This window comes from Culex quinquefasciatus, chromosome 1 (assembly GCF_015732765.1).
Source record: "Culex quinquefasciatus strain JHB chromosome 1, VPISU_Cqui_1.0_pri_paternal, whole genome shotgun sequence".
In the NCBI taxonomy this organism is placed as follows: domain Eukaryota; kingdom Metazoa; phylum Arthropoda; class Insecta; order Diptera; family Culicidae; genus Culex; species Culex quinquefasciatus.
This window is the reverse complement of record NC_051861.1, coordinates 107,451,462-107,478,596: the sequence shown is the minus strand read 5'-3', so window position 1 is coordinate 107,478,596 and position 27,135 is coordinate 107,451,462. Positions and strand designations below refer to the sequence as shown.

Here is a 27,135-nt window from a genome sequence, read left to right as displayed (position 1 = left end):
AAATTTTTGATGATGCGTAAAACGGAACCCTCACCCCCTACAGCGTTACGTTATAAAAGAACGCTCTCTATTAATTTTTCTAAAATACAGAGCCAGGGTTGTAAAATATCAAACTTTCAGTGCTCAGCGACTACAATTATCATGCTTTTCTGATAAAGCAAAAGAATCTTCGGCGAATTTTATGTGAAAGAGTGATTGAAAGAGAGTGCTTGCATGCAAGCAATCACGAGATAGATTTCTACAATACCGTCAGTAGGGGTGACATTGGGTCTGGGGGGTGAGATTGGGTCAAAGTGATGTTTGACTGATTTTACCATTTCTCAGGTTCTTCTCAATGAAAATGAATTCTGTTGAAAGGGTTGTGTAGGGAACATCTTAAGATGGCTTCGCTGAAAAAATCTCGTTCCTAGAACAAATCCTGTTATTTTGGCAGCTGTCTAAAGTTAAGGTACGTTTTTGGCCAAAAATTACCTCTCGAAAAATCATTTTTCTAATATTATTGTTAGAATTGCTCGAAAACTACCCAAATGTTTGAAAATCTCCACTTCAAACATTGTAGCGTGTCAATACGATTCCCTCGAACAAGAAACACTGTTGGATGACTTGTTTTTACCATATCGTTGTATTTGAGCATCATTCATGTTTCATTTGACCCAATGTCACCCCTTCTAAGGGGTAAGATTGGGTCAATTTTCAAACAATTGGCATTTAAGGTAGTGTTCATCAAAATCCACCATATTTCGGGAAAATGTTAGTAAACTATCTAAGAACAAATCTCCGTTGAAAGATTTTCGATGTTATTTAAATTGTTTTTGTTATTAAGAAAATACGAGAGGTGTATCGTTTTTTGACCCATAGTCACCCCCACTGACGGTACTGTAGAGAAAAAGAGAGAGAGAACGAGAGGAAAAAAGAGAAAGTGATCAACAAAACAAAGCAAAGTAAATGGGGTCAGACTGAAAAAAAGAGAGTTGCTCTCTTGCTTACTGTCCTGCTTTAATTTGTCATTTGTCTGATTGATTTGTTGTCTTCGGTAAAGTTTAAGTTTAAGTAATGAGGACAACATAACAAAAAGTTGGCAGATGTACTTGGTCTTATTAAAAATGTTATAAAAATCAGTTTCAAATCTTTCAAAATAACAAAATGGAAATCTATGGAAATCGAAAAAGAACTAAAATGCGTATAAATAATGATTAAAAAAGCAGGAATTTTGATATTAAATTGTTTTCAGCTGATGTTTATACTCAAACCTTATTAGAAAATTTTGACGTTTTTTTGTAAAAAAAATTGTGGATGACCTCAAACCTGATTGATAAAATTAAAAGGGTTTGTATTAATTGCAATTTTAACCTATTGGTCATTCGCTGCTCTTCAAATTAAGGAGAAAACAGAAAAAAACATGATTACAGTGTCAAACAAACGCGAAGCGGTCAGGCCTACTGCGTAATGTTTATCGCAGAGATGATTCGTTAAATTGGACTCTTTGAGTTATTAATTTCAATGAATGACACATGATTGAGTTATGAGGTCTTTTTTCCACGATAACGCCGTAAAAACTTTTAATTCAGGCTCTTCTGGTAGCACTTCCATCCTGAATGCAGCAGCAGTAAGTCGATGCCTCTGTGCTATCTTATGATAACTAGGTAGGAGAACCAGCAAGCTTAGAACAAGAAAGGCATTGAAGTGTTGCCATTTCAGCTTGAAAGAATATTATAGTTTTTAATGAAGATGATAAACCTAATGGCTATCGATTTTTGATTTTGACGGTCACGTGACGCATTTTTGCTTGGTCTGTATCGTGATGGCCAACCTCCCAAGGGAATGTTCCCGTAATAACAAACTGCAATCTTCCCTTTCAGGAGCTCGAACGCGCCCGCCAGGAGCAAGAGAACGTGGGCAAGGAAAAGATGGACCTGGAGCGCCGGCTCCGCGAGGCCCCCACGCTGTCCTCCTCCAACTCGGACCTGGAGCTGCAGCAGCTCAAGCAGGAGGTGGAAATGCTGCGCTCGGAACTGTCCCGCGCCGAGGTCGAAATCAACGACCACTGCTGGACGCCGCCGCAGGGCTTGCAGGCCTGGCTGCAGCTCACCTTCGAGCTGGAGAACAAACACCACATCCGGAAGCGCATCCAGGCGGAGAAGCAGCTGATGTCGGCCCGCGAGGCGTGCGAAAAGCTCAAGAAGAAGCGCTCGAGCCTGGTCGGGGCGTTCGTGTCGACGCACGGCAAAAGCATCGACGACGTGGACCGGAGCATCGTGGAGGCACGGCACGCGCTGAACGACGTCACCAACGACCTGCAGGAACGCATGTACCGGTGGAAGCAGATCGAGCAGCTGCTCGGCTTCAGCGTCGTCAACAACAACGGACTGGTCCATCTGGAGAACCTGCTGTACAACCGAAACGGCGGCTCGGGCAGTAAAAGCTATCGATGTGAGTGGTTTTGGGATCGCTGGGAGGTCGCTGTGATGATTGTAACGCCCTTTCTTTGTACTCTTTTGCAGCGCGTCTATCAAGCAGCCAGGACGATCTAGATGACGATTCCGTGCAAGGTAAGCTACTCAGTCTAGACAACTTTTCCGTGTTTTCATCGGAGTAGTAACTCTCTAGTTTATTACTTTCTCTGAACCCGTTTTTCGGTTTCCTCTGTTTCCTTATTGATTACACGTTACGTTTCCTTTTTTGTTCAATTCGATTCGAGATCATCACCTCTCTCAAGCATCAGTCCATCAACCTTCACCGTAAAGTGTGTGGAAGGTCTCGACCCTGCCCCCCCTTCAGTGCAAGCAAGCATAGCTAGATTAGTTTAATTACACAAAGTTGAGCGCACCACAATCAATTAGAGTAGTAGAAACCAGGCGCGGACGTTAGCAGCAGTGTCGTGACAGTGCGCAGACCTCCTTTTATTCAAAGTAGTGCTTATTTCTCGTGCACAACCACGCACATCCACACACAAAATCTCTCTTTTACTCCATGTGTTTATATTTACGTCGACGACGACGCTCGGATTGACGACCTGACAAAATGTTATCCTAACCACCCCTCCCCAAAAATACTCCAGAAGGGGAACTTATTCAGAGGAACCACACATACGTAACATTGTGCTTAAGATTGGAAGACCGTTGTGCAATCTCTTGTATTTTAAAACAAACTAAGTCCATCCTTTTCCTATAACCTCTATATTTAATTGTCTTAAATTTTGGAAAACGACAATGACACAAAAAAACAAAACAAAATTCGTATAAATACTAGCAAGTAACAAACAAGCATAAGGCAGCGACATATTAACAGCATTGTTCGTCAAACATCGAATGTTTAATTGACTACCAACTGTTTCCTTTCCCCCAGTAAGACTCAGTGTGTTATCAATCAATCCTCAAATCTATGTGTTAAAAAAAAACTAATGGATAGTTTGTAATTCAATGTTTTTGTTCAAGTGGAACTTGAAAGATCAAAATTACATTTTCCTGAGCGCCAATTCCATGCCAAAATTATTTGTCTTTAACCAAACTTTTAATCTTTTTCTGCATCTGAAAACAACAGTTTGAATTATTTTCTATGATTTTACAAAATTTCTGTTGTGTTTTTTGAATTTTTAAAAGATACCTCTGCTGGGAAATACATGTTATTCAAACTTCAGATAATATTAGCAAATGTCATTGGAAGGGTAAGTGTCCCTATATTGGACCCGGTCAACTCTTTTGCCCTATGCTGAAGAATTACGTTAAAAAAAATCGTAGATTTCACTCTAAGGCGTTTAATAGTTACACCCAAATTAAGGACTCTTGTCATTCAGTACGATAGCCAAGTACTGATTGTAAATTTTACTGAAATTAATGTCAGCGTATTGCCTGTTACCAATATATTTTGTTTAGATGAGGTAATGCGGGGGTTTTAGCTGTCAAAAAATACCCCTACTTGTTCGGTAACTGGACGCTTTAAAACTAAGCCGTGACCCAGTTAAAAAGTAGACAAACGTCAAAAACTCGAAATGACCGAGGGGTTACTGGATGTAAAAATCATGTTCAATAAATAAAAAAAAACTTTTTCCAAACTATTTTTTGATTTCAAGTCACAGTTAAAGAAATATGAAAAATATGCTTTGTTGTAAATAAATTTGAGTAATTTTAATTTTTCATATTTCATTAGGAAAATACTACGCATTGGTGATCCCCTAGTAATTTTTTGTTCAGCCCAGTTAGCGAGCAGCGTTCGGTGACTAGGCTACGTTCTCAGCACTGTTATCGCTGTTACTTCTTTCAAATTTTCTTTAAAAATCAGAGGCAAAAAATAATTATTTATCAAAACGCTATGTTTCAACGGAATATTTTATAAATTTTGTAATATGATAGACGAAGTTTTTTTTTTAAATTTGGTAATTTTTGACATTTTGAAATTTTGATAATTTGCGGAGCTTTTCAAGCGATTCCGGATTTTGAAAATTGAGCAACTCCTAACAACAACACACATAAAAAGTTGTTGAAAATAGGCCGAAAAAAATACTCCGACTCCGGGTCCTCAAAAGTGCCGCCTTTCCTGTTTAAAATCTTAAGAATTTTTATTTTCAAAACAATTTAGTAGGTTAAAAAAAGAAGAAATCAAGGCAATTAACATTAGAATCGCTGTGTTCCGAAATTCTTAAACAATAAAATTGCGTAATATTCTAAACTAAAAAAATCTGAAAAAAATAAAATTTCAAAATTTAAGTTAAGCATTTAAAAACAAAAGAAATTACAAAAATTTAATGTTTAAAAAATAAACTCATAAAAATTGCGAAAAATGCGAAAAAAATAAAAATAAAATTCTTTCAAAATTTTAAAATAAAAAAGAGGATTAATGAATTTTTAAGCTTAAAATCTAAAAAAATATAAAAATAAAAACATAACAAAAATTTAACATTCTTAAAACTCAACTCTTACAAGCCAAGATTTTGAAAAAAGAAATCATTTTATTTGTAATTTTGTCGATTTATTGGATACCACAACTTGCTAGTTTACACTTTTTTCAGGTCAAGGTTATGATGGGAAACGGTTTAAGACCATACGAAAATTATAAGCTGATTTAGAAAGTTTTAAATTTTAAGTCAATATGATCTGTCGTGCCTGAAAGGGGGTAAAAATTTATAAATTAGAATGAAAAATTAAAAAAATTGTAAACATGACATCAGAATGTAAATAAATTGAAGGATTAAAATTGAATAATTCTAAAATATATAAATAAATTCAGAATAGATTTTTTTTTAAATTTAATCCTTAGATTTATTTGCATTTTATATTTTTCAATTTCCTTTTATAAATTTTTTGAAAGAAGTTTTGAAATATATTTTTTTTGAATTTTTAAATCAAATATATATAATCAATTTTCAATTGAAGGTATTTTGAAAATGTATGTTCCAAAATCAAGAATTTGAAAATTTACCGATATCATTATTCAAAAACACAAAAATATAACATTTGGGTTTGACATAAACTTTGAAAAATATTTGCAACGGCCTTACTGCCGTTCTACGCATAATTGTCCCATGTTCAAAAAAGTGCAACTGAGAAAAACTCGATTGAAATTTTTCGATCGATTTCTGTGTTTCTACGCATAATTGTCCCGTGGGTTCTTTCGTCCTATGTGTCCCCAATCTCCCCAGTTAGTAGTTTATCACTCTTATTTATGATCCTATTGCTATACAGTATGTGAACAAGACTCAATTATTCGTATAACTAATGATTCCGTGAAAGAAAATACTTGGTGGGACAATTATGCGTAGAAGTGTAACGATGGGACAAACAGACTTGGTGTTGTTTTTGATGAGTTTCCGAACAAAGTACTAGATTTTATGGGTTTTTCGAAAAGTATACGACAAAATAAACTTAAAAATGTCAAAAGGTCAAAATCGTCAAAAAATGACATGGGACAATTATGCTTAGAACGGCAGCTTACTAAAGAGAAATAAAATTTTTAAAAGTTGAATATTTAGTATTAAAAATGCAATTTAAAAAAACAAAACAAATAATTGTGATTAAAAATTTTAATCACATGAATTTATCCTCGCCTTCAAAATTATCCAAAAAATATCGGTAAAACCTTTTATTTTAAACTTAAAAAAACTTATGTTATCAATTGTAAGCTTTTTACAATAAATATATTGTGAAACATTAAATAAATAAATTTATTTTTTTACACTCAATGAATTTAAAATAGACTAAAAAATCAGAAAAAAACAAAATCATTTTTTTACCGTAGCAATGCTGTATGTAATTATGTAATAATGCTAAAGCATTACTCAGAATTGAAATTTAGAAAGTCTTGAGACTCCCGCGTCTTCAATCAGAGCTGAGGAACAAAAACTTTAAAATATTTACCAAACAAAAACACAAAAATAAAAAATTATGGAATCTGAAAAATATATGTAAAAAATAAAACAAAACTAGGTCTTACAATTTAAACTTTTGTAAGCTTAATTTTTTTTTGATAATTTTAAAAAGATGATGAATAAAAAAATAATCAAAAATTCAAAAATATTGTATTAAAATAAAGGATATTCCAAAATAAGACATTTTTAAAACTTGAAAATTTTAAATTTAACAATAAAAAAATGTTATAGCAAAAATGACAAAATTTTAAAAAATCTAACATTTTATCACAAATAGCAAAATTTAAATTATCATCAAGAATACAAAAAATGTATTTTTTTGAATTTTTGAGGATTTTAATTTTGAATAAGAGTAATTCCAGCTCAAATCAGGAATTTTTCTTTTGTACCCGACTCTTTCCGATTTCAATGAAACTTTGTAGACATGTTATACTAGGCCTATATAAGCCATTTTTGTGTATATGGAGCCAATAGTACTTAAATATTTTTGTATTTTGCAATTTAAAATTTACTGTATCTCGAAGCCGTTGCATCGAATCAAAAAGTGGTCAAAGACAAACTTGTATGAAATTGAACGGGCTTTCTTAAAAAAAAGATACACTGAAAAAAAAATACACGCCACTTCTATGAGATTTTTCAGTTTTTAAGTTGAAAAGTTAAATTTTATGATGATGTCACGATTTTTTTTCGCTCAAAATTTTGAGGAAATAGCCTAAAATGGACGAAAATGGGACGAGCTTTTTGCGGTAAAAATATTTACGAGACAGAAAAAACAAGTCTGTCATATAGAAATTGCCAAAATCCATCAAAAAACCTATTTTTTTAAACCTTTTTATTTTTAAAACCGCTGTTTCTTCCCAAGGATTGGACTTAGGACAATGGTCAATATGGAGACTTTTATGTAAAATTGTCTGGGGAATCGATTCCCACTATCGATTCTGAAAAATTTTGACGTTTAGACCACTTTTCAAAAAAAAAAAAAAAAACAGTTGTGGTAAATGTTATTCTTTATTTTTTTAGGAGAGACATACCATCCTGCATTTTTCGTGAGTTTTTTTGTAACATTTTAGGCTATTTCCTCAAAAATTTTGAGCGAAAAAAAAATCGTGACATCACCACCAAATTTAACTTTTCAACTTAAAAACTGAAAAATCTCATAGAAGTGGCGTGTATTTTTGTTTCAGTGTATCTTTTTTTTAAGAAAGCCCGTTCAATTTCATACAAGTTTGTCTTTGACCACTTTTTGATACGATGCAACGGCTTCGAGATACAGTAATTTTTAAATTGCAAAATACAAAAATATTTAAGTACTATTGGCTCCATATACACAAAAATGGCTTATATAGGCCTAGTATAACATGTCTATATAGTTTCATTGAAATCGGAGAGAGTCGGGTACAAAAGTACCAGAAAAATTCCTGATTTGAGCTGGAATTGCTCATAGACCATATTTTTTTTAAATTAGCTATAAAAGTTCATATATTAAAAAAAATGATCTGTAAAATCCCAAGGACTTTAAAAATTTAAATTTGAAAATGTGGTTTCAATGATCGAAAATTCAATAATTGTAAATTAAAAAAAATCCTCAAAAGTCTATAAAATTTAAAAATGTAAGAACACAAAACAAAATTAAAAACAATCTAACATTTTATCACAAATAGCAAAATTTAAATTATCATCAAAAATACAAAAAAAAAATCTTTTTGAGCAGTTTAATTTTTAATAAACCATATTTTTTTTAAATTAGCTGTAAAAGTTCATATATTAAAAAAATGATTTCTAAAATCCCAAGGACTTTGAAAATTTAAATTTGAAAATGTGGTTTCGATAATCGAAAATTCAATGATTGTAAATTCAAAAAAATCCTCAAAAGTCTAAAAAATGAAAAATGTAAGAATTAAATATTCTGAAAATTTAAAAAATATCGATAAAAGAATGTTCAACTTATGATGCAATTTTGATGCATGGGATAGAAATGAATACAAGGCCCGATTTAGGGACATTCACCCTATGTAAATTTGCGAATAATAAATGATTGAAAATGATTAATTTCGTAACTATATTGTAACAAGATAAAATGTTTAGAATAATAATTTGACATGGAATTGCTCTTAGAAAATTGATTATCATTTAAATTCAAATGCAAATAGTATTCGAGCTCTATTCAAACAAGGCTCTTCGAAAAGTGACTACTAAATTCGCTCAATTAGTTATGCAATAACTTTTCTTTTTATTACTGTTGGTTTTCTTATTCTTAAAAAGTGAATGATTTGCTTTTCAATGCATTCTGCCTTTCCGGCGATAATCAAGTCTATTTTATTCATCGCTTGAGAATTGAAGGTTTTAATAAATACATAAATCCCACGCAAGCTATTAACTATAGAGGAACAGACTCCGATACTCTGATGATAACGCGCTAAATGTAGTCCAGTTCGCTTTGCTTCAAGTGAAGTTCTAATAAGAGATAAGAAATCAGTAAAAAAAACAATACAATCATTATTAAGCTATAATAAGAAAGAGTGTTACATTCTAAGGCTTAAAATCAGTAAGATAAACCTGTACTGTTTTGTGTTTTTTTATATTTTCGCTATTATTTATTTGACAGTAAAGTAACGATTTTTTCTACGTTCAAGAAACCGCTTGTTTGTTTTTATTTTTAGTTTCCTTTCCTCATATTTTTTCGAATATCCTTTTGTTTTGCATTCGGTTGCCCCCTCCCATTGATTGGCTTAGATTGAATTCTTCAATTAATTTTGTGTTTTGTATTTGTGGAAACCATTTTCTAAAAATAATAACCGCTATGCAAAATCTAACACTTATCTAAATTGATCGATTCTCGTCTGCTAACAATTGCAACCCCCCCTCTCGTTCCACTCGTTCGTATCAAACCAAACCAAAACATATGTCATTCGAAATTCATTGCGAACAAACCAAAATCAACAAACCAAAATCAAGATTACATGATCTAGAAGAAAGCGACTCAGGACTCAAGTGTGTGATCCAGGGAAGCGAGTCCAAGAGAGGGAGAGAAGGAAGAGAGAAATATCAAAAGAGAGAGAGAGAGAATGAATTATCAGTGAGAAGTGGGAACAGGTAAGAATTTGTCACTTAAGTTCTTTATAATTATTTATTTTTACGCTGAACGCTGTTACACCAATTAACAGGTGATGTTGCTTGAGCTGCGCGCGCAGATTTGATTGAGCCAGAATGTTGTTTTTAATCGCTCGTTCCCCTTTTTTTATTACGTGTTAATTTCGCTTGCCTATTGCTTGTTTGGTGCTGTGACATTTTCCCCCCTTCCTAATCCGTATGATGTCTTGCTCCCCCCACGTGACATTCAAAAAAAAAAAAAAAAAGAACGGAAACCGCCTTACTAAATCGAGGTGTGTGTGCACGTGCATTTTGGTTAACTTAACAAAATCATACACAATTTGTTAAAATTTGCACAACTCATATTCATTGTTGCACTAATATCGTAGAGTAGTAAAAAAAGTGGCACAAATTAGTTGCTGGTGGTTTCGGATAAAAAGATACAATTCAATTGATGAGAGATCTTGGCTTCGAAAACGCTATACGACAATAAGTATTATTATCTCAGATATTTTCTTAAGACTCCGATTTCAACTCATTAAAGAAGACCTGACTCTGACTCTAACAACAAGTTCCAAGACAGACACAGACACAAAACCAAATGAGAAAATGCGTATTTAAAAACACTCAAAAAGTAATAACTGAAAATTTGATTTATTAGACCCCACAAAAAAAAAAAAAAAAAAACTCCAGCCTTGTGATCAATCCAAATTGTCTCATGTGAATGAAATAATAGCATAAAATGTCACATTACAGACAATTATGTGCTGGGACAGTTAACATATCGTGTCAGAAATAAAATCGGTAAATTTAAAATACACAGAAAAAAATATTTCTGTAAATTTACATTATTTATCATGTACCAAAAGGTATCATGATAAATGATGTATATTTACATTAGGTTCATAGGAAATTCACATTACATTCATTGGAAATTTACATCAGTTTTGAAAATTTACATTAGTTTTGGAATTTACATTACTTTTGGAATTTACATTAGTTCAAATCCACTAATACTGATTGGCCAATGGGAATGAGAAGCTCGACTTGGATTGCAGTAGGAAAAGGGTGTGGCCTGTGTTCTATTTTAAAATGATTGAAGCGGGCAGCAAAAGGAAATTCGGATTTTAAAAAAGTTGTTTCACAGGTAGGGGACGCTTTCTCGTAGAAGGCCAAGTTGAATAACGCCGGACTGGAATCGAACGAACGACGGGTAGAATGTTCGGTGTTACTGCTGCTACCCGCTGCCGACTGAGCCATCTTCGCATTTTATAAACGAGCGGCTAAAGCATCAACTTGTTCAGGTCGAGGCTCAGGCAGTGGGCCAGCGAAGTATGAGAGCGATAGAAAGAGAACCAAATATTACTATTTTTAGTTCGGGTAGTTTTGAAGTCAACGTTTGGCAGAAATACATTGGATATATGATTTACATTAAATAGGAATTTACAGGAAGCTGAACACGGGTAGAAATTCATCAGATTTGAGTTTCCATGCTCAACGTTTCCATTAGAGTCATGATTTACATTAGATTTAGATTTACATTGGAGTAATTTCCATGACTTTTTACTCTTTACATCATATTTCAACATTACATTGAGTGAGTTTACATAAGAAACAGTAATTACGTGCTGTGTAAATTTACATATTTTTTTCTGTGTAGTGTAATTCCACATAAATTGATACAAAGTTCCACAAAAACAAAGTAAATTTCGATGTAGTAATTTTACCTCAATGTATATGGAATAGGTAAAATTACACATAAAAAGATGTAAATTTTCACACTTTTAGAGGTTATAATATTTCTGACATAAATTTTTTAAATCTTATAGCGATTAATTTTAAATTATTGTTAGAGATTTGAACCCATTTTTGAGTAAAAAGACATAAGACAACGTGAGAATAAAATGTGTGATATTACTTTTCTTCTGTGTAACTTTACTTTTTCCAATCTAAATCGGGGCATTCTATTCCATATCGTCGCCGTCGTGCTAACTTGTCGTACGTGCCTTTTGGGCCAAATTAAGTTAAGAACGCCATTTTGTGCAGCTCACAATGCCTCACAAATCTCCAAAATTCGATTTCAATCCTGAGATATTCAACGAAACCCGAAAAAACTCCGTATATTTTTGACACTTCAAATATGTAAGTAGTTTCAATCTGGTTGTACTATTTTGTCGCTCCCTGAAAATTGATGTAAGTACGACAACTGGCCAAAGGGATTTCAGGTCGGAACGTGTTTGACACACATATAAATTAGACTACCGTGTGTAATTATAACTCGGGGCTCCAGCAACCAACTTCAACCAAACTTCGGGACAGATTGGTCAGCCAAACAAAACGTGTTTGCTATTGTTTACATTGCGTGCTCTAGTTTTTGTTTATTCAAAGTCAAACATTAAAACGCATTTTCCTCGGAACGTCGAAATGGCGGGTGCGACAAGATGGCACGACAGCGTCGATATGAGTTTATGAAACATTCCCTATTTTGTTTTTGTTAAGAGAGCCCCTCCTGCAATGATGGCTCAAAAAATCATAGTGTGATTTTTTTTTCAAAAAGTTTTTACTTTTTCAAAGAAAAAAGGTTTAATTAACTAAACACAACTTCAAATTCAAACTTTTGTGCCCGACCCTCTCCGATTTCAATGAAACATTTTAGACATGTTATCCTAGGCCTATATAAGCCATTTTTGTGTATATGGAGCCAATTGTAATCAACTATGTCATTTGAGAAGGTACGCCCCCCTCCCCCAAACTTGTAGGAAATTGGACGGGCTTTCTGAAAAAAATACACTGGAAGAAAAATACACGCCACTTTTATGGGATTTTTAAATTTTTAAGTTTAAAAGTTAAATTTAAAGGTGATGTCACGATTTTTTTTTGTTCAAATTTTTTGTGTGAATAGCCCAAAATGTGACAAAAAGATTCACGAAGATTGCAGGATGGTATGTCTCTCATAATAAAAATACAAAAATCATTTACTAAAACTTTTTTTTTTAATTTCGAAAACCGACAGTGGGAATCGATTCCCCAGACAATTTTACATAAAAGTCTCCATATTGACCATTGTCCTATGTCCATTCCTTGTAATGATACAGCGGTTTGACTCCATATACACAAAAATGGCTTATATAGGCCTAATATAACATGTCTAAAAAGTTTCATTGAAATCGGAGAGGGTCGGGCTCGAAAGTACCAGAAAAATTCCTGATTTGAGGTGGAATTGCTCCGGCGTTAATATTTTTTAGCATAATCAACCCAGTTTTTTTTTTATCGCGAAAAAACATTTTTATTTTCGTCGAAATTTTTAAATTTTTGAAATTATATTGTCATTATATTTGTTTGAGTGGATTAGCCGCCGTTATGCCGCGTTATGATTTTTTGAACAAATATCTCAGATTTTTTCCGATTTTATTCGAAAAAATATTTTGAAAGTTGTAAATTTAAGACATGTTAGTCCTATAGACCTATTTTCAAATTTGAAGCTCTCTTAACATATTTAAGAGATTTTAATTTTTGTTAATATTCAGTTTGAAAAGACTCAAAATTTCATGAATAATTATTACACTTCGACAGTAAAATTTTGACAACTGGTTCTGACGATTGAGTTCTTTTAAGTTCGTATACGTTCGAATTAGCGGCCATTCAAATTAACGAATCCGCTCTGTATTGGCATTTTAAAATTGAGTGCTGTTTATGTGACATTTAAAAAGCTTAAATTTTATTGTTTCTTAATTTAGGAACGAAATGTCTAATGTACAATGTATTTTTTAACGATTTTTAAGGACATTTTTTTAAGCACTCATCACAAATATTTTCTTAAATGAGTACTCGTGGGCAATATTTTAAAAATCGAAAAATTGATTATTTTTTTCAAAATTGACCTTAAAACTGGCTATAACTCAAAAATTGTGCTTTGTTTTAAATAAAATTGTAGAGCAATCAATCGCACTGTATTTAAAAAAAAAATGTACTGGGTGACCACTCAAAACCCATTTTCAAATTCCTGACTTTTTTAGAAACTCAAACAATTGCCATTTCTTATCAAAAGAATGATTTAAAACAAAATATTTTTTGTAAAAAAAAGTCAGAAAAACCATCGAACAAAATTAAGCAGTAAATATAAAATCAAACTATTGACAATTTTAGTAACAATAACTCAACTTTAGAATAAATTTCTAAAAAAAACTTCAAAATGTATTCATCAAATAATGATTCAGAGAGAAAACAAAACATCTTTAAGAAATAATCATAAGCTGGAATTCAAAAATAAATAATGGAATTGTACTCATAAAATGGCCAAACAGAAAACGGCGATTGTAAACAGTTAAAGATAACTGAATTTTAAATTTTATATGTTCTTTATTTTATATTGCAAAATATCTTGGAATTCGTTTTAAAACATGTTCTGCTAAGTTCCTTTTAAATTTTTAAGTTTTTTTTTAAATCAATGTTAATTTAGCGATTTGTCAGTTTTTAAATTTTTTTTTTCTTTTTTTATGAAAAACCCTGTTTCATGGATGGAGTCTCATATTCTACAACTAATTGTAAGGCTGATGCAAATATTTTTCAAAGTTTTTGTCCCTCTGGGTCGAGAAAGGGGCAAAAAAATTAAATAACAAGCCATGCTTTCAATATTTGCATGGATAAAGTGTTTTAAAATGCAATCATTCGTTTTAAAAAAATGTAGAATATGACGAAACAAAAAATTTTGCGAGAAAAAACTTATTGCGATAAAAAAAATAGAAAATTTAATAAATTCAAAATTTTTTAAATCAACTCAAGCATGCTTAAAAATGATTCGAAACGCAGGGGAATGTATTTCTAATTGATTTCAGCTGATTGCACTTCCATAGATTTTTTTAAGTTTTTTGAAAAAAATATTTTTCTGCCCCCTGATTTTTCGGGACAACTTTGAAGGGGTGGAGAAAAAAACTTTTAATAAAATTTGTACCAGTCCAAACAAAATGTTTGAAGAGACATAGTTGTAATAAATCAAAATTTCCTGAATTTAACTTATTGTATTTTCAATGCTTTTTTAATAAATTCAAAACGTAAAAATGTTTTTCCATTGTTTCATTCAACATAAAACATTTGGATTTCATTCGATATATAATTTTTTCGACAAGTAAAAATCAAGCTTCATCAATAGTAATTTACCCATACAAACAAAAAAGTTTAAAGAAATCTAAAAATTGTAATGTTATTTCAAATGACGTAATGCATTATAATTCACAATCGAAATACTCAAATAGACTAAAGTAGTGAAAGAAACCTTAAATTTAAAAACAAAGTTGCGGAAGGCTAATTGAGTGAAATTAATTTGAAAATTGTACAAAATTTTACTAAATAATTCGAGAATTAGGAAATATGCTTGGGATTCCCGACTTTTCCTGTCAAAAAATCCGAAGCTCCCGACTTTTTCCCAATTTTTCATGGATTTCGACGAATTCCCGACTTTCCCGATTTCCCGACTTGAGTGACCACCTTGTATTTATTGATTTTTTAAATAATATTTTTTTAATATAATTTGGCTGCAATTTTTGGCCAACGCTCTTGCTTGAAATTTTTTTTGTAGGGGAAATTTTGAAGGCTTTGAGGAAAAACTAGCATAGCATAGCATAACGGGTCTGTACGACACGCCTTAGTGGTTAAATCAATATTCTTAGACAATTTATAAAAAAAAATAAAAAGTAAAAAAATAAAAAAAACAGAGAATTTGCAGCAAAGCTAAAAGACACATGTCGCCACTTATGAACAAATATTGTAAACCTATGATTTTTTGAAAAAATGTGTTTTTTCCTTCATAATCATTATTTTTATGCCGGATTCTAATGAGAAAAATTATTTCCTACAATTTGGTGTACAACTTTCCAATATTTGTTTAATTTTTCTATGAGAAAACTGTAAATTTAGAAAAAGATAGTAATTTGGACGATTTGGCAACAAAGTCTGCCAAAAATCAATAAAAATTGTTGAATAAACGTTATCACATCTGTTATCAACTATATAAATGTTTATTTCATTGATATATACGGGGAAACTATTTTTTTCGTGTTCCAAAACATGTTTTTTAAAGAAAAAGTTCACAAATTTTTGCGCGCCCAAAAATTGATGTTCATTATTTTAAAGCAAAAAAATTTTCTCGTCTTTTGCAACAACTTTCATTAAGATTAATGTAGGAAATCATGAGAAATAAGCGATTTTGTTCTTCAATTCTGCAGAAAGCAATACGATTTTTGGCAAGTAACCTCATTTTGGCGCCACCTACATTTGAAACACAATCGCGCTGCAAAACCTCAATCAAGAAAAAAATAAAAAGTTGTTAGCCGGTACAATAAAAATATCTGAGAACGAAATTTTTGTTGACATTAAAAAATAATCCTAATAACAAAGGAAGATATCCATTTTCAATCAAATTGTGGAATGTTGACACCGTGATATTTTTTTATTATTTGGCAACAACATTCGGTAAAGGTGGTTATGTTACAGACATGACCAGTTTGACAAAGGACATTGTAAGGCAATACATCGAAAGTGCGCCAAGAAAATTATACACATCAGAATTGTGACCAACTGAGTCGAAAAGTCGATGTTAAGGGACTATGTCAGAAATCGTGTTATATATTGCCCAAATTCGTATGATTAGGCAAAAGTCCCCCTAGCGGAACAACCATGAGGGCACCGCCCACCCATGGTTATGACCAATTCCTTAGAAATGTAATTTTTTGCGGTCAGTTTCAAAACCAATGATGTTTTTCGTGCATCATTTTTAAATTTTAAATTTTAGTCGGCTTTTTGGGCAATATTAGTATATTTTTAGTCCAGCAGATTAGACTGCTTAAATTAGGTTCCATTTGCCATACAATTTGTTTTGTACAGTTTCGGCACTGATATTCGATTTCGGCACCTCTTTGAAATTGTAGCTAATTCTTTATATTCAGAAAAATGTACATTTTGTAATATAGGTCATATAAAGAGTTGGCTATTAGGTATTCGTATTATTAAGTCTAACTTCACTTTTAGTTTGGTTTAGAGCAAAGGATAATTTTAAGTGTTTCACTCATTTGTTGGTGGTCATCGTTTTATGGTGTGTCACACCGTTCGTTAACGGTTTGACACACCATGGGACGGTTTTGTTTCATAATATTTATTTCATTTTTTACCCTTCATTTAAAAATTTCCATTGTACCATTCGCCACGATGGTCTCGCCTTGGTTCTTAATGTAATGTAATTTTCGTTTCATTTCTTTTCTCTTCCATGTTTTTTGAATTGCATTTATTGTGACTTGAATCTACACTTGAACCCCTCCGGAACCAAAAAAAACAACACACTTAAAAGGTTTGTATGACGGCATCTGCAGAAGTGGCCGGGACGACTCGTCGGCCAGTGACGACGGAGACCGGACCGGTGACCGGGAAACGGTCACCTTCATCCTCGGTGGTTGTCCGACCACGTCGAGCATGCAGCTCGCTGCGTTGAACCCGCTCAACTCGGGGCTCGTGTCACCGGCAACGGCTTCGGCCATCCTGGCCAGCGTGTCTTCCAACAGCCATCTTCAGCAGCAGCAACAGCAGCAGTACGGCCATCACCAGGCGCCTTCGCTGCAGCAGTTCCACCACGGAAGCAGCAGCAGCAATAGCTTGAACCACTCCAGTTCCGTGTCTTCGACCACGCCGTCCTCGCCGCTTTCGTCGCCGATAATGGCGTTTGGCCAGGCGGCGGCCAACATCAACGACAGGTGAGAGACTTTTTGCACGCTGGGTTTTCTTCTTTCCCCTTCTGTACCTCTAAGTGTGATTTTTCTTCTCTTTTTCCTCAAATCTTGCTTGTGACACGCACACGAATACACACACACAGTTCGCAAAGTTTGCAGGACGAAACGTTGATTTCGTCGTCGAACGAGCGGTTCGTGCCGCCCCGCTCGAAGAAGGCACCTGCCAAGCTGCCCACGGCACAGCCGGGCAAGGCACCGATGCCGCCCCCGCGGAAGACCATGTCGTCGCAGAGGTAAGTTGTTTTTGTTGTTTTTTTTTAAGTTTTTTATCAGCAACCTAGGCGGTATTTAAACTGTAAACATTCCTCATTTTTGCATGAACATTATGTTTTACTATGGTTCATATCTTTTAAACCTCTTCAAAATATATGTTGAATTCATCTATTCGAAATCTTACACAGAATTAAAATCCATCTAAATCGAAGAAAGCTTATTCTGTATCATCAAAATTGTTTTTGTAATTCCGCAAGAACTTTTCTTGTCTATGAATGAAGAAACTGCCTAATTTTCTGTGTGAAAAATATCATAACTGAAAAGTATTTTCACCATCCATCTGAGTGCTAGAAAGATTAACTTTTCAGCACTTATGTCTAAATCTAAAAAAAATATAAAAATATATCAAAAAATTTAAATAATGAAATAACATGCCATGGTTTCAACAAAAGTGTTTTAAAATGCATTTAACACTAGTTTAGTTGTTTTGCAATCATTAGTTTTCTAAAAATGTAAGATTTGACGAAAACTAAAATTTTCGCGAAAATAAACATCGAAAATTTTCAAAAATTCTAAAGATTTTTAAGTCAACCCAAAGACAAGGACAAGGAAGACAAAAACTGGAAATAAAATTTGTACTAGCCTAACTAGATTTTTTTTTGTAAAAATATATTTTTTTTTACAAAAAAGCACATCATTATCAGTGCTGAATGATGCAAAATTTTCTTGTGGTTTTTGGAATAAAAAACTCAAATTTTCACGAAATACCTAATGACATGATAATACTCGAATTTTTATAATTGTAATTGGGTACTAAAGCCCTGTGTAGTTTTTTTTGTACAGCGGTAAAAACACGATTAAAAACCATTTCTGATCACTTTTTTTTCATTTTAATGCAAAAAAATAAATTGACAAGAAAACATTTTTTCGATGGATCAACTATGGTCGCCTTGGAACGACCTGTCAAGTAGGACCTTTTCTGTCAAGAAGGGTCGTGAAGTTATTTTTTTTTAAATTGAATTAAAATCCCATTTTAAATCCTTTGTTGTAGTTCAAAGGATCATTGTACTAAAAAAATAAGCTTTATAGTTGTGAACAATAATATTATATATTTAAAAATAATTTTAGGACCCAATTTAGCCCATGTCGAAGTGTAAATAAAGAGTTTATCCTCCCCGTTTCTAATGTAATCATCAACTGACGTGAGCAAAATAGAAATCACACTACATCGATTTTCAACGCTTCGTCGGCAAGTCGACAAGTTGTCAAGTTGAGCTTCGAATACTGGCGCGAGAATGCTGGCGCATATATTTTGTGGCTCGAGATATGCTCGTTTGTAATAGCTTGTCTACCGATGTTTCCTACAACATGTAAGCTATCGTAGCTTTTCGGTTTCTTTTGCCCTGTCCGTTTTGGCATAACTGTCCAATGTTTAGGCAAAAACTTTTGCGACATAGGACATTCATCCGGCTACAATCAATTTGTTCCCCGTGTGTTCCTAAAATCGCCTTAAAGTAGACTTCATTTTTTCGTGTTTTCGTAAGTTTAGCTTTCTAAGCTTTTCATCGTTTATATCGTTTTCAAAGTTTTCAATACTGGCGACGCCAATGGCTTTCTACCTAAGATACTCGCGATTGAGTGTGTAGTGGTGAGGTTGTAAAAATAGTTATCTCTGACTCTGTCACTTCCGTAGAAGCTGAATGGCTATCTTCCCTGCACCGTGTGCGGCACACGCTGTTCACTTGTACCTCGTACCATGGTAAGATGAACCAAAATACTAACACAGAAAAGGGCTCGTACCGAAGCTAGAAAACCGAATCCGCGGTGTACGTTGTCACTGGCGCATGGAAAGCTTGCTATGCTCGCGTTTGTCATAAACGCTTGTTTGATTAAGAATATGTACGGTTAAACATATTCTTTTGGTGAAAATTGCGTTTTATATTTCTTTTGGAAAACATATCATTTATAATACTTTGCTTTCATCATAAGACTTTCTTTTGTGCTGACGTTATAAATAAACAAAGTCGATGTTATGAATTGAAAGAAGTTCTACCATTGTTTTATTCTTTAGTAAGAAAGGCTCTATCTCACCCAGGTGGGATTAAATCGGGTTTTTAATATGGGAATTAAATGACGTGAAATTTTATAAACATTTTCTAGCTTTTGTAGTAAAATGCTCAAATTTTCACTAAATATCGTATTTTCATGAAATACGAATTTTCATAATTTGCAATACGGGTCACTTTATTGATACAATCGATTCTCTGGCTGTCGATCTATACTCGTAATTTGAATGTTTGGCTCATTCAAATGTTTCTCTGGATTTAAAAAAAAAATCATAATATTGTTTTCGAAGAGATCGAAACATTTAACAAATGTTTCATGTTTTAACACTGAAAATTGGAACATTAGTTGCTGAGATATCGTCATAAGAAAATGGTGCGTTGTTTGGGTGAGACTTAAATTTTCCTGTTTCTTTTTCTTTAAGCTGCTGTATCTCAGCAACCCGAGGTCCAATCTTCAATGTCTCTTAGACAATTTCATAGCAAATTTTCTGAACCTTTCAAAAACAAATATTTTTTGAAATGGTCACTCATGGTCATTATTTTTATAAATCGAAAAACTGCTAATATTTCGCTAAAATCAAACTTTCGGTGGCTATATCTTAAAAACAGAGCCGTTTATAAAGAAATCTGCCTGGCACTTTTAGATTGCAAATTCAATTTTACATAAAAAAAAGGTAAATTTATTTTGGCATGAAATTTCGATTTTTTTTCAAAAACCTCTATTTTTTCAAAAAATTTAACTTGGCGGCAGATTTTTTGACCATACTTCTCTAGGGCTCAAAAGTTACTATCCCCTAAAACGGGTCTAGCTCATTTCCCCGAATGACATTTCCCCGAATGCCATTTCCCCGAAAATCATTTCCCCTAATTGACCACATCCCCGAATATCACTTCCCCTAATCAGCCCCATTCCCGAATGCCATTTCCCCGAATATTATTTCCCCTAATCGGTTATATCCCCGAATGCCATTTCCCCTAATCGGCCAGTTCCCCGAATGCCATTTCCCCGAAGTGACACTTACGCCAATTGCCGTTTATTTAAATTTAAATTTTCCCGAATTTTCATATCCCCTAATCATCATTTTCGCTAAAGCCTTTTTCCATGAAAAACAGATATTTTCTTTCTCAATTTTACCGAACAAACAGCTTTTTCGGGTATGCTGTTGATTAAATGTTGTAAATTGCTTAGTAAAGCCCATTATCAATGTTTATGAACAACGGTAAGAAACATGATTAAAAACCATTTCTGATAACGTTTTTTCATTTTTATGCAAAAAAAAAGTTATTGACAAGACAACATTTTTTCTATGGATCCACTATGGTCCCCTTGGAACGAGCTGTCAAGTAGAAGCTTTTCTGCCAAGAAGGGCCGTGAAGTGAATTTTTAAAATTGAATTAAAATCCATTTTAAATCCTTTGCGGTCGTTCAATGGGTCATTGTACTTAGAAAAATAAGCCATATCGTTGTGAACAATAATATCACAAATTTAAGCTTAATTTTGGGACCCAATTATAGTGCAGACTCGATTATCTGAAGCCTCGATTATCCGAAGTTTCGATTATCCGAAGTTTGATTATCCGAAGGTTTGTATGGGACTTCGAATAATCGAATCAAGAACAATTTTTTTCGTTTTTTTCTTTTTCTTGTTTTAAACATCAAATTTGAGTACTGCAACCCCATTTTAGTAAAATTTGAATAGTTGAATATGCAATCATTAAATAATAAAATGCATTTTTTCAATATTTCAACACCGCCATATTGGCCTTGGATTTAAAAGTTCTAAATCACTTTAACGTAGTTTAGGGACATACGCTCGACAATAAAAAATAGGCATCATAAAAAAAATCGTGATTCAATTATCCGAAGTGAAATTTTTCCGAAGCCTTCGGATAATCAAGTCTGGACTGTACTCGTTTTTTTTTTGTTCAATTAACATTTGTATTCAACCGCATAATTAGATGTTGTTTTTGAGAAATTTGCAAGGAAATTTGTCTTTTTTCGAATTTTGTTCAAGAACACAAAAATCGAACAAATAGGTACATAAGGCTGGTACAAATTTTATTTAAAGTTTTTGTTGATTATACTTTTCCCCAAATCCCAAACCAGCAATGTGAATAAAATGATGAGTGTGTACGGGGTTCTGTACTACGAAAATCGCACGGTATGTTTTTTGAATCATAAAAAATAACAAAACTTCTATTGCATTATTATTATCATGTCTATAAGAAAAAAGTATTTGTTTTGAGAATATATGTATAAAAAAAAGTCTGTAACAATATTCATTGTATTGGAATTTGTTTTGAATCCCCCCTAAAATGCTACGTCTGTTCTGAATGAAGCCAAAAAGAAAGTTGATCATTCAAGGTCATTACGAACCTTTAAATATGTAGTTTGATGTGATAAAAATTGTCATAATTTTTTTCTTCTAAAATGCCATTTCCCCGAACGCGGTCAAGCGGAAATACCCGGTGCCCAGGAGCGCGCGCTCCGGGGCACCGGGCATTTCCGCTTGACCGCGTTCGGGGAAATGGCATTCAGGGAAATGACTATTCAGGGATATGACTAATCGGGTAAGTGGCATTCGGGATTGTGGCCCATTCGGGAAAATGGCATTCGGGGATGTGGACGATTAGGGGAAATGGGAAATTCGGGTAAATGGAATTCGGGTAAATGACTATTAGGGGAAGTGTCTTTTCGGGGAAGTGGCATTCGGGGAAATGTCCCTTCGGTAATATGGGTTTCGGGGAAATGTCATAGATTCCCTAAAACATATCAAAAAATTTCGAAAATAAAAAATTACGTATTTTAGGAAATTGAGTCTTTGTAAAAAAAGGTTAATAAAAGAATTGGCAATTTTTTCCGTGTACCTATTTTTTCCCTCAATAGTCCGCAACAATACCTACAACTTTGCCCAAGATACCAAATTGATCAGAAAATTCACTCAAAAGTTACAGCTGTTCGAATATTTACGTACCATTTTTGTATGACGTCGGGACCCGTGGTAAGGGGTAAGCGTAATTGCTTCTCGCCCAGTCGGCCTGGGTTCGATCCGAGACGGTCCCAATATGGGTTCAAACGAGGCAATTTTCAAAAATAAATTTTCACTTTTTGGGGTTTTTAATACTAGAACTTGTAAAGAAAATTGTATTTTATGAAAATACTCAATTTTTCATAATTTAGAATAATAAATAGTATTGATAGGTTTTGTATGCATTTTTACTGTTTGAGAGTTTATACCTATATTAGAAAATTTTAAAAATTCGAGTATTACGGTATCTTGTGAAGAATTCAGTATTCTTCAAAAAGTAATCCATAAAGTAAAAATGCATATTACATTTCACCATTAGAAAATTTGAGTATTTTATTAAAAACGGTATCTTGTGAAAATTTGAGTTCATATACAAAATTTCAATCTCTCATTCAGAATGATTCCCCTTCGGAGCCATAAAAGCCGCCATTAAACAAAATTTAACAACGCAGTTTAACGTAGTGCTTGGTCTTTTTCCGATCCCCCTTTTGCGTTCTTTCATTGTGGTATTCTGAGAAAACAAAAGAATCTCCGGCGAGTGATTTTGAACGAAGCAAAGCGAAGGAGATATAAGAAGAAAACTTACAAGCCTATATTGACGGTTGCCACATGAATATTCGGTTCAAGAATCATCAAATGATTTTTTTTCTATCACTCATATACAACACCGATTGACAAATATGGATTTGAATTTATTTTTTAAATATTTTATGCGTTACAGCTAACAAATATGTTTGTAAAACATGTACAAAGTTCATGCAGATTTGAATATTTTTTTTTTTAAATTTTGTTTTTTTAAAAAGGTTTTTTTACAAAAAAAAAGTTGGGTGGGAAAATCTTGTTTTGAGTTATTTAAGTCAAACGGACATAAATAAAGGTAGCTGTAATGTATCTTCAAAAAAAAGGCACAATTAAAAGTATAGTTAACTTGGTTTATAAATATACGCAAATTTTTGGTTTGTTGTTTTGGGAATTATTCAAAACTCAAATCATAAACATTTCCAATTTATTTTTTGTTATAATTTTTTTGAAATTTGATTTGAAACCTCTGGGCAGTGTTGTCGGATAGAAAATTAAAAAAGATTATTCAGATAACAATCTGGAAATGCACCGAAAAATTGATTCTGAAAGTAATTTTCAATTGGATTTACCTGTTATAAGATATCTTTGTACAGTGTTCCCGCATAAAAAAGTACCATATAAAAACTTTTTTTCATATGGTAATTGAACTTTAAACTATATTGTTACTACCATTTCCAAAAATGTTTGACTACTATTTTAGAAATGGTATTTATATGGTTGGCATGAATTTTTACTATCTCACAAATGGTTTAACCATCTGGCATAAGGGTGGTTAGCAATGGTAACCTTAAAAAACTCAGTACTATTTTTGTCAAAAAACTGTTTGTTGTATGGTAAATAAATGGTTTAAGTACTATTTGGCAAAAAGTAACCTTAAATCAAACAGTTCACACATAGTTTAATATAGTTAAATTTTAATTTTGGGAAATTGAAAAACGATTTCACAAATAGTTACCATTTCTCAAAGTGTCATTGTATGATCTAATATGGTAATCAAATGGTAATTTTTTATCCGGGTTACCAGATTATACCATTTTACAGAAGAGTGTAGTTAAAAAAACATCAAAATTAAGGGTAATTGATATTTTCTAACTCACTTAGCATAATTAAGTACAACCGTATTGAGCAAATTTCCCACACGAACTTGAAATAAGACATAAACTTTGAAAAATATTTGAAACGGGCTTGAGGGATAAAAAAAAAATACACAATTTTCATCTCACTCCATTACATATGTTCTGTTCACTTACATATTTCACCCAATTCATCCCAACTCTTGTTTTGTTTAAACATATTTTTTTCCGTTTGTATTTCGTTACATTCCAGGCAGCAGAAGCTGCACGACATGAACAGTAGCAATAGCAGTAGTAAAAGTGATATCACCGATCCTTTCTCTAACTGAAGCGATAGAGGAAGACCGCGACGACTCGGATGTCGTTAAATGTTTGAAGATAGTATTCCTGCTTAGAGTTACAAAACCGAGCAAAGCTGAGCAGTTATTTATGTTGTATTTATGTAGAGGTTAGGTTTAAGCGATAGTTAATATTGCTATGGTAGGCTTCGGAAATCCAAGGAGAAATGTCTTCTCAACGGCAATTCAAAGTCCCTGATACGAGTGAGTGAGATGATTCGTGGTAACGTTTGAATTTTACTGCTTTCTAGTTGATTTTGCCCGTTTTTTTGCCTAAAATCAAAACTTTTTCAGGTCATTCTTAAAAAAATCTCCATTTACAAATTCATTTCAATATTTCAACTAACCTTTTTAGTGTGGAAAATTAGGGTAATTCTCTCCAGGTCTACAAAAAATTCTAGGCCGGCTACGAAATTATGAGAAAGTTTAACGTGAATCAGATGGAGTTTTTCAGCGCTATAACGTGATGACCTTCTGCTTGATTTGGCCAAGTTAATATTTTGAGAGTTTTCTTTTAGTTTCGAGCTTCAGTTTGAGCAAAACTTGCGCAATTCTACAGAATTCAATGTTTCCAATTTCTAAATCCTTATTGTCTCCTCCTTCTTTCAACAGCCTCTTCTCCCTGGTCCGGTCCTCGAACTCGGACCTGGTGTCCCTGGAATCCCCAGCGGTATCTGTTTCAGCGGCAGCTGCGGGCCATCCACCGCCGGCGCCGCTCCCAATTTCATCATCAACGCCCGGCTCAACGCTACAGCTCCAGCACTTCGCTGATGGCCAGCTCGTTCCCCGCGAACTTCAGCCACTTCAGCACCACCACCAGCCTGGAAAGTTTGTTCCCCAGCCAGCACCGCGGGACGGCGGCCTCGCTGCCGGCACTGCTGCAGCCCCTGCCGGAGATGGAGGAGGAGTTGGGGCGGCCGCGGCCACGGCGGGACCACCGGAGCTTGACACCTACTCGACCGACTCGTCCACCGTCGACGAGGACGTCAAGCGGCGACGACGAAAGTTGCACTTTCCGTTCGGAAAGAAGTTTAGCAAATCCTCCAGCAAGAAAACCCAATGAGCTGGCGGTGGAAGCGGAACTGAAGGAGGAGGAAGAGGGCGAGGGGGAAGGGCAGGAGATTGAGGACGAGGAGCAGTACCGGCGCCACAGCAAGGACGACGAGCAGCTGTTTCGGAGTGGGCGCCGGAGGAGCATCTGACAGCGGTGGAACGCCACCATCGGGAGCATCCGGAACGTGGTGCGGCGCCGGCGAAAGGCAAAGGTAAAATGTGATTTTAGAATGTGGAAGCGCACGGATGGTTGAAGGAGGAGGAGGTAAGTGTTGTGGCTTGTTGGTTTTAGGTGTGGAACTTTTTACCGTTTACGGAAAAAACACTCGTTATACTATTTTATATTGTTGATTCTTTTATGAGACTCGGTTTAAGTAGCAAACTAATTCGTATTTGATTTCGAATGACCGTTTAAGTGTTGTGTGACATACAGACATCTAGGACTGCATAACTATTGTGGCAAAAACATGAACGAAAACGAAATATACAATCGAGAGAGAAAGAGAGAGAGAGTTGAACACATTCGTGAGTGAGAACATGATTCCATCGTTTCCTGTTCGATGGTAATTTAAGGAGAAAGCTACCCATTACTGTTACTGTTTGTGAGTTTTACCTACTTATTTATAAAACTGGAGCTGCACAAAAAAACATCAATCTCTTCCAATTGTGTAAAGTGTAGCTCAAATCTGCCAAGAACTGAACATCGAAAGGCTGAACATTAGTGAAAATAATCACCAAGCAAGAACAAGTCTCTGCTGGTAGGAGCCATTACCGGCGCCCACCATGTCAAAATGTAGATCTCTCTGAATTTCGATATATAATGATGAAAGTTCAACTCAATTTTGTTCCTGCAACATTTTTTGAACATTAGTAAAAAGTTATTTTCGCAAAAAAAATCTTTGAAGCTAAAACAATAGCTTGCAAGTCCATTTTTGACTTCGAGCTAGAGTCGTGGAACATAAACTTTGAGAAATATTTGCAGTCAAATAATTGGAGACTGAGGCGCTTCGGAATTTCGATCACCTTTGCCATGACTTCATTCAAATGATTACTGTCACCTCGTAGTCTCGCACAAGCGAGAAAGAGAGAAAAAAAAGAAAGAGCATGCGTCTTCTGGTGGTTGGGTTGCTCTCAAGTTGAGCTCGGCCTGTGCGTTCGGTGACGCTATGTGTGAACATTCAATCTTTGTCCTGTGACCGTTTCGCATTCAAGCCTTAACCAGAGAAATGTGGAATATCACCTGAAAATTTACTTATTTTTCTTAGTAATTCCGCATTAAAATTACCATCATTCCCCCCCTTTAGTTTGGCGTTCGTGTGTTTAGCCAACTCATAATCCCAAACAGTGTAAAAAATACTTACTTTTCGATACAAGTGCTGAACGTTGAGTGCTATAATGACTTTTTAGCACTGCTATTTTTGGTGATGATAAGTAAGCCTTTCCGTCATTGTGTAATTTTCTGATTTCTGATTTGGATGAAACTTGTATGTACTTTTTCTACGACCAACGAAGACAATTTTTATAATTAAGATGGTATTAGACTATGACAAACACA

The 27,135-nt window shown here is 34.0% G+C and overlaps 1 protein-coding gene across 6 annotated transcripts in view; it reads left to right on the top strand.

Moving 5' to 3' along the window:
- The window catches only part of LOC6041286 (stromal interaction molecule homolog), a 63,300-nt gene extending 37,567 nt beyond the window's left edge, over positions 1-25,733 (top strand). For 5 of the 6 annotated variants that reach the window (XM_038262981.1, XM_038262833.1, XM_038262885.1 and 2 more), the window contains exons 6-10: positions 1,860-2,430; positions 2,502-2,549; positions 16,791-17,190; positions 17,310-17,459; positions 25,140-25,733. In XM_038262981.1, the coding sequence (XP_038118909.1) occupies positions 1,860-2,430; positions 2,502-2,549; positions 16,791-17,190; positions 17,310-17,459; positions 25,140-25,590 (1,620 nt within the window). In that variant the 3' untranslated portion in view covers positions 25,591-25,733. Of the gene's footprint in view, positions 1-1,859; positions 2,431-2,501; positions 2,550-9,316; positions 10,139-16,790; positions 17,191-17,309; positions 17,460-25,139 lie in introns of those variants that run through there. The other variant, XM_038263089.1, reaches the window with a different exon arrangement.
- The last annotated feature ends 1,402 nt before the right edge of the window (positions 25,734-27,135 follow it).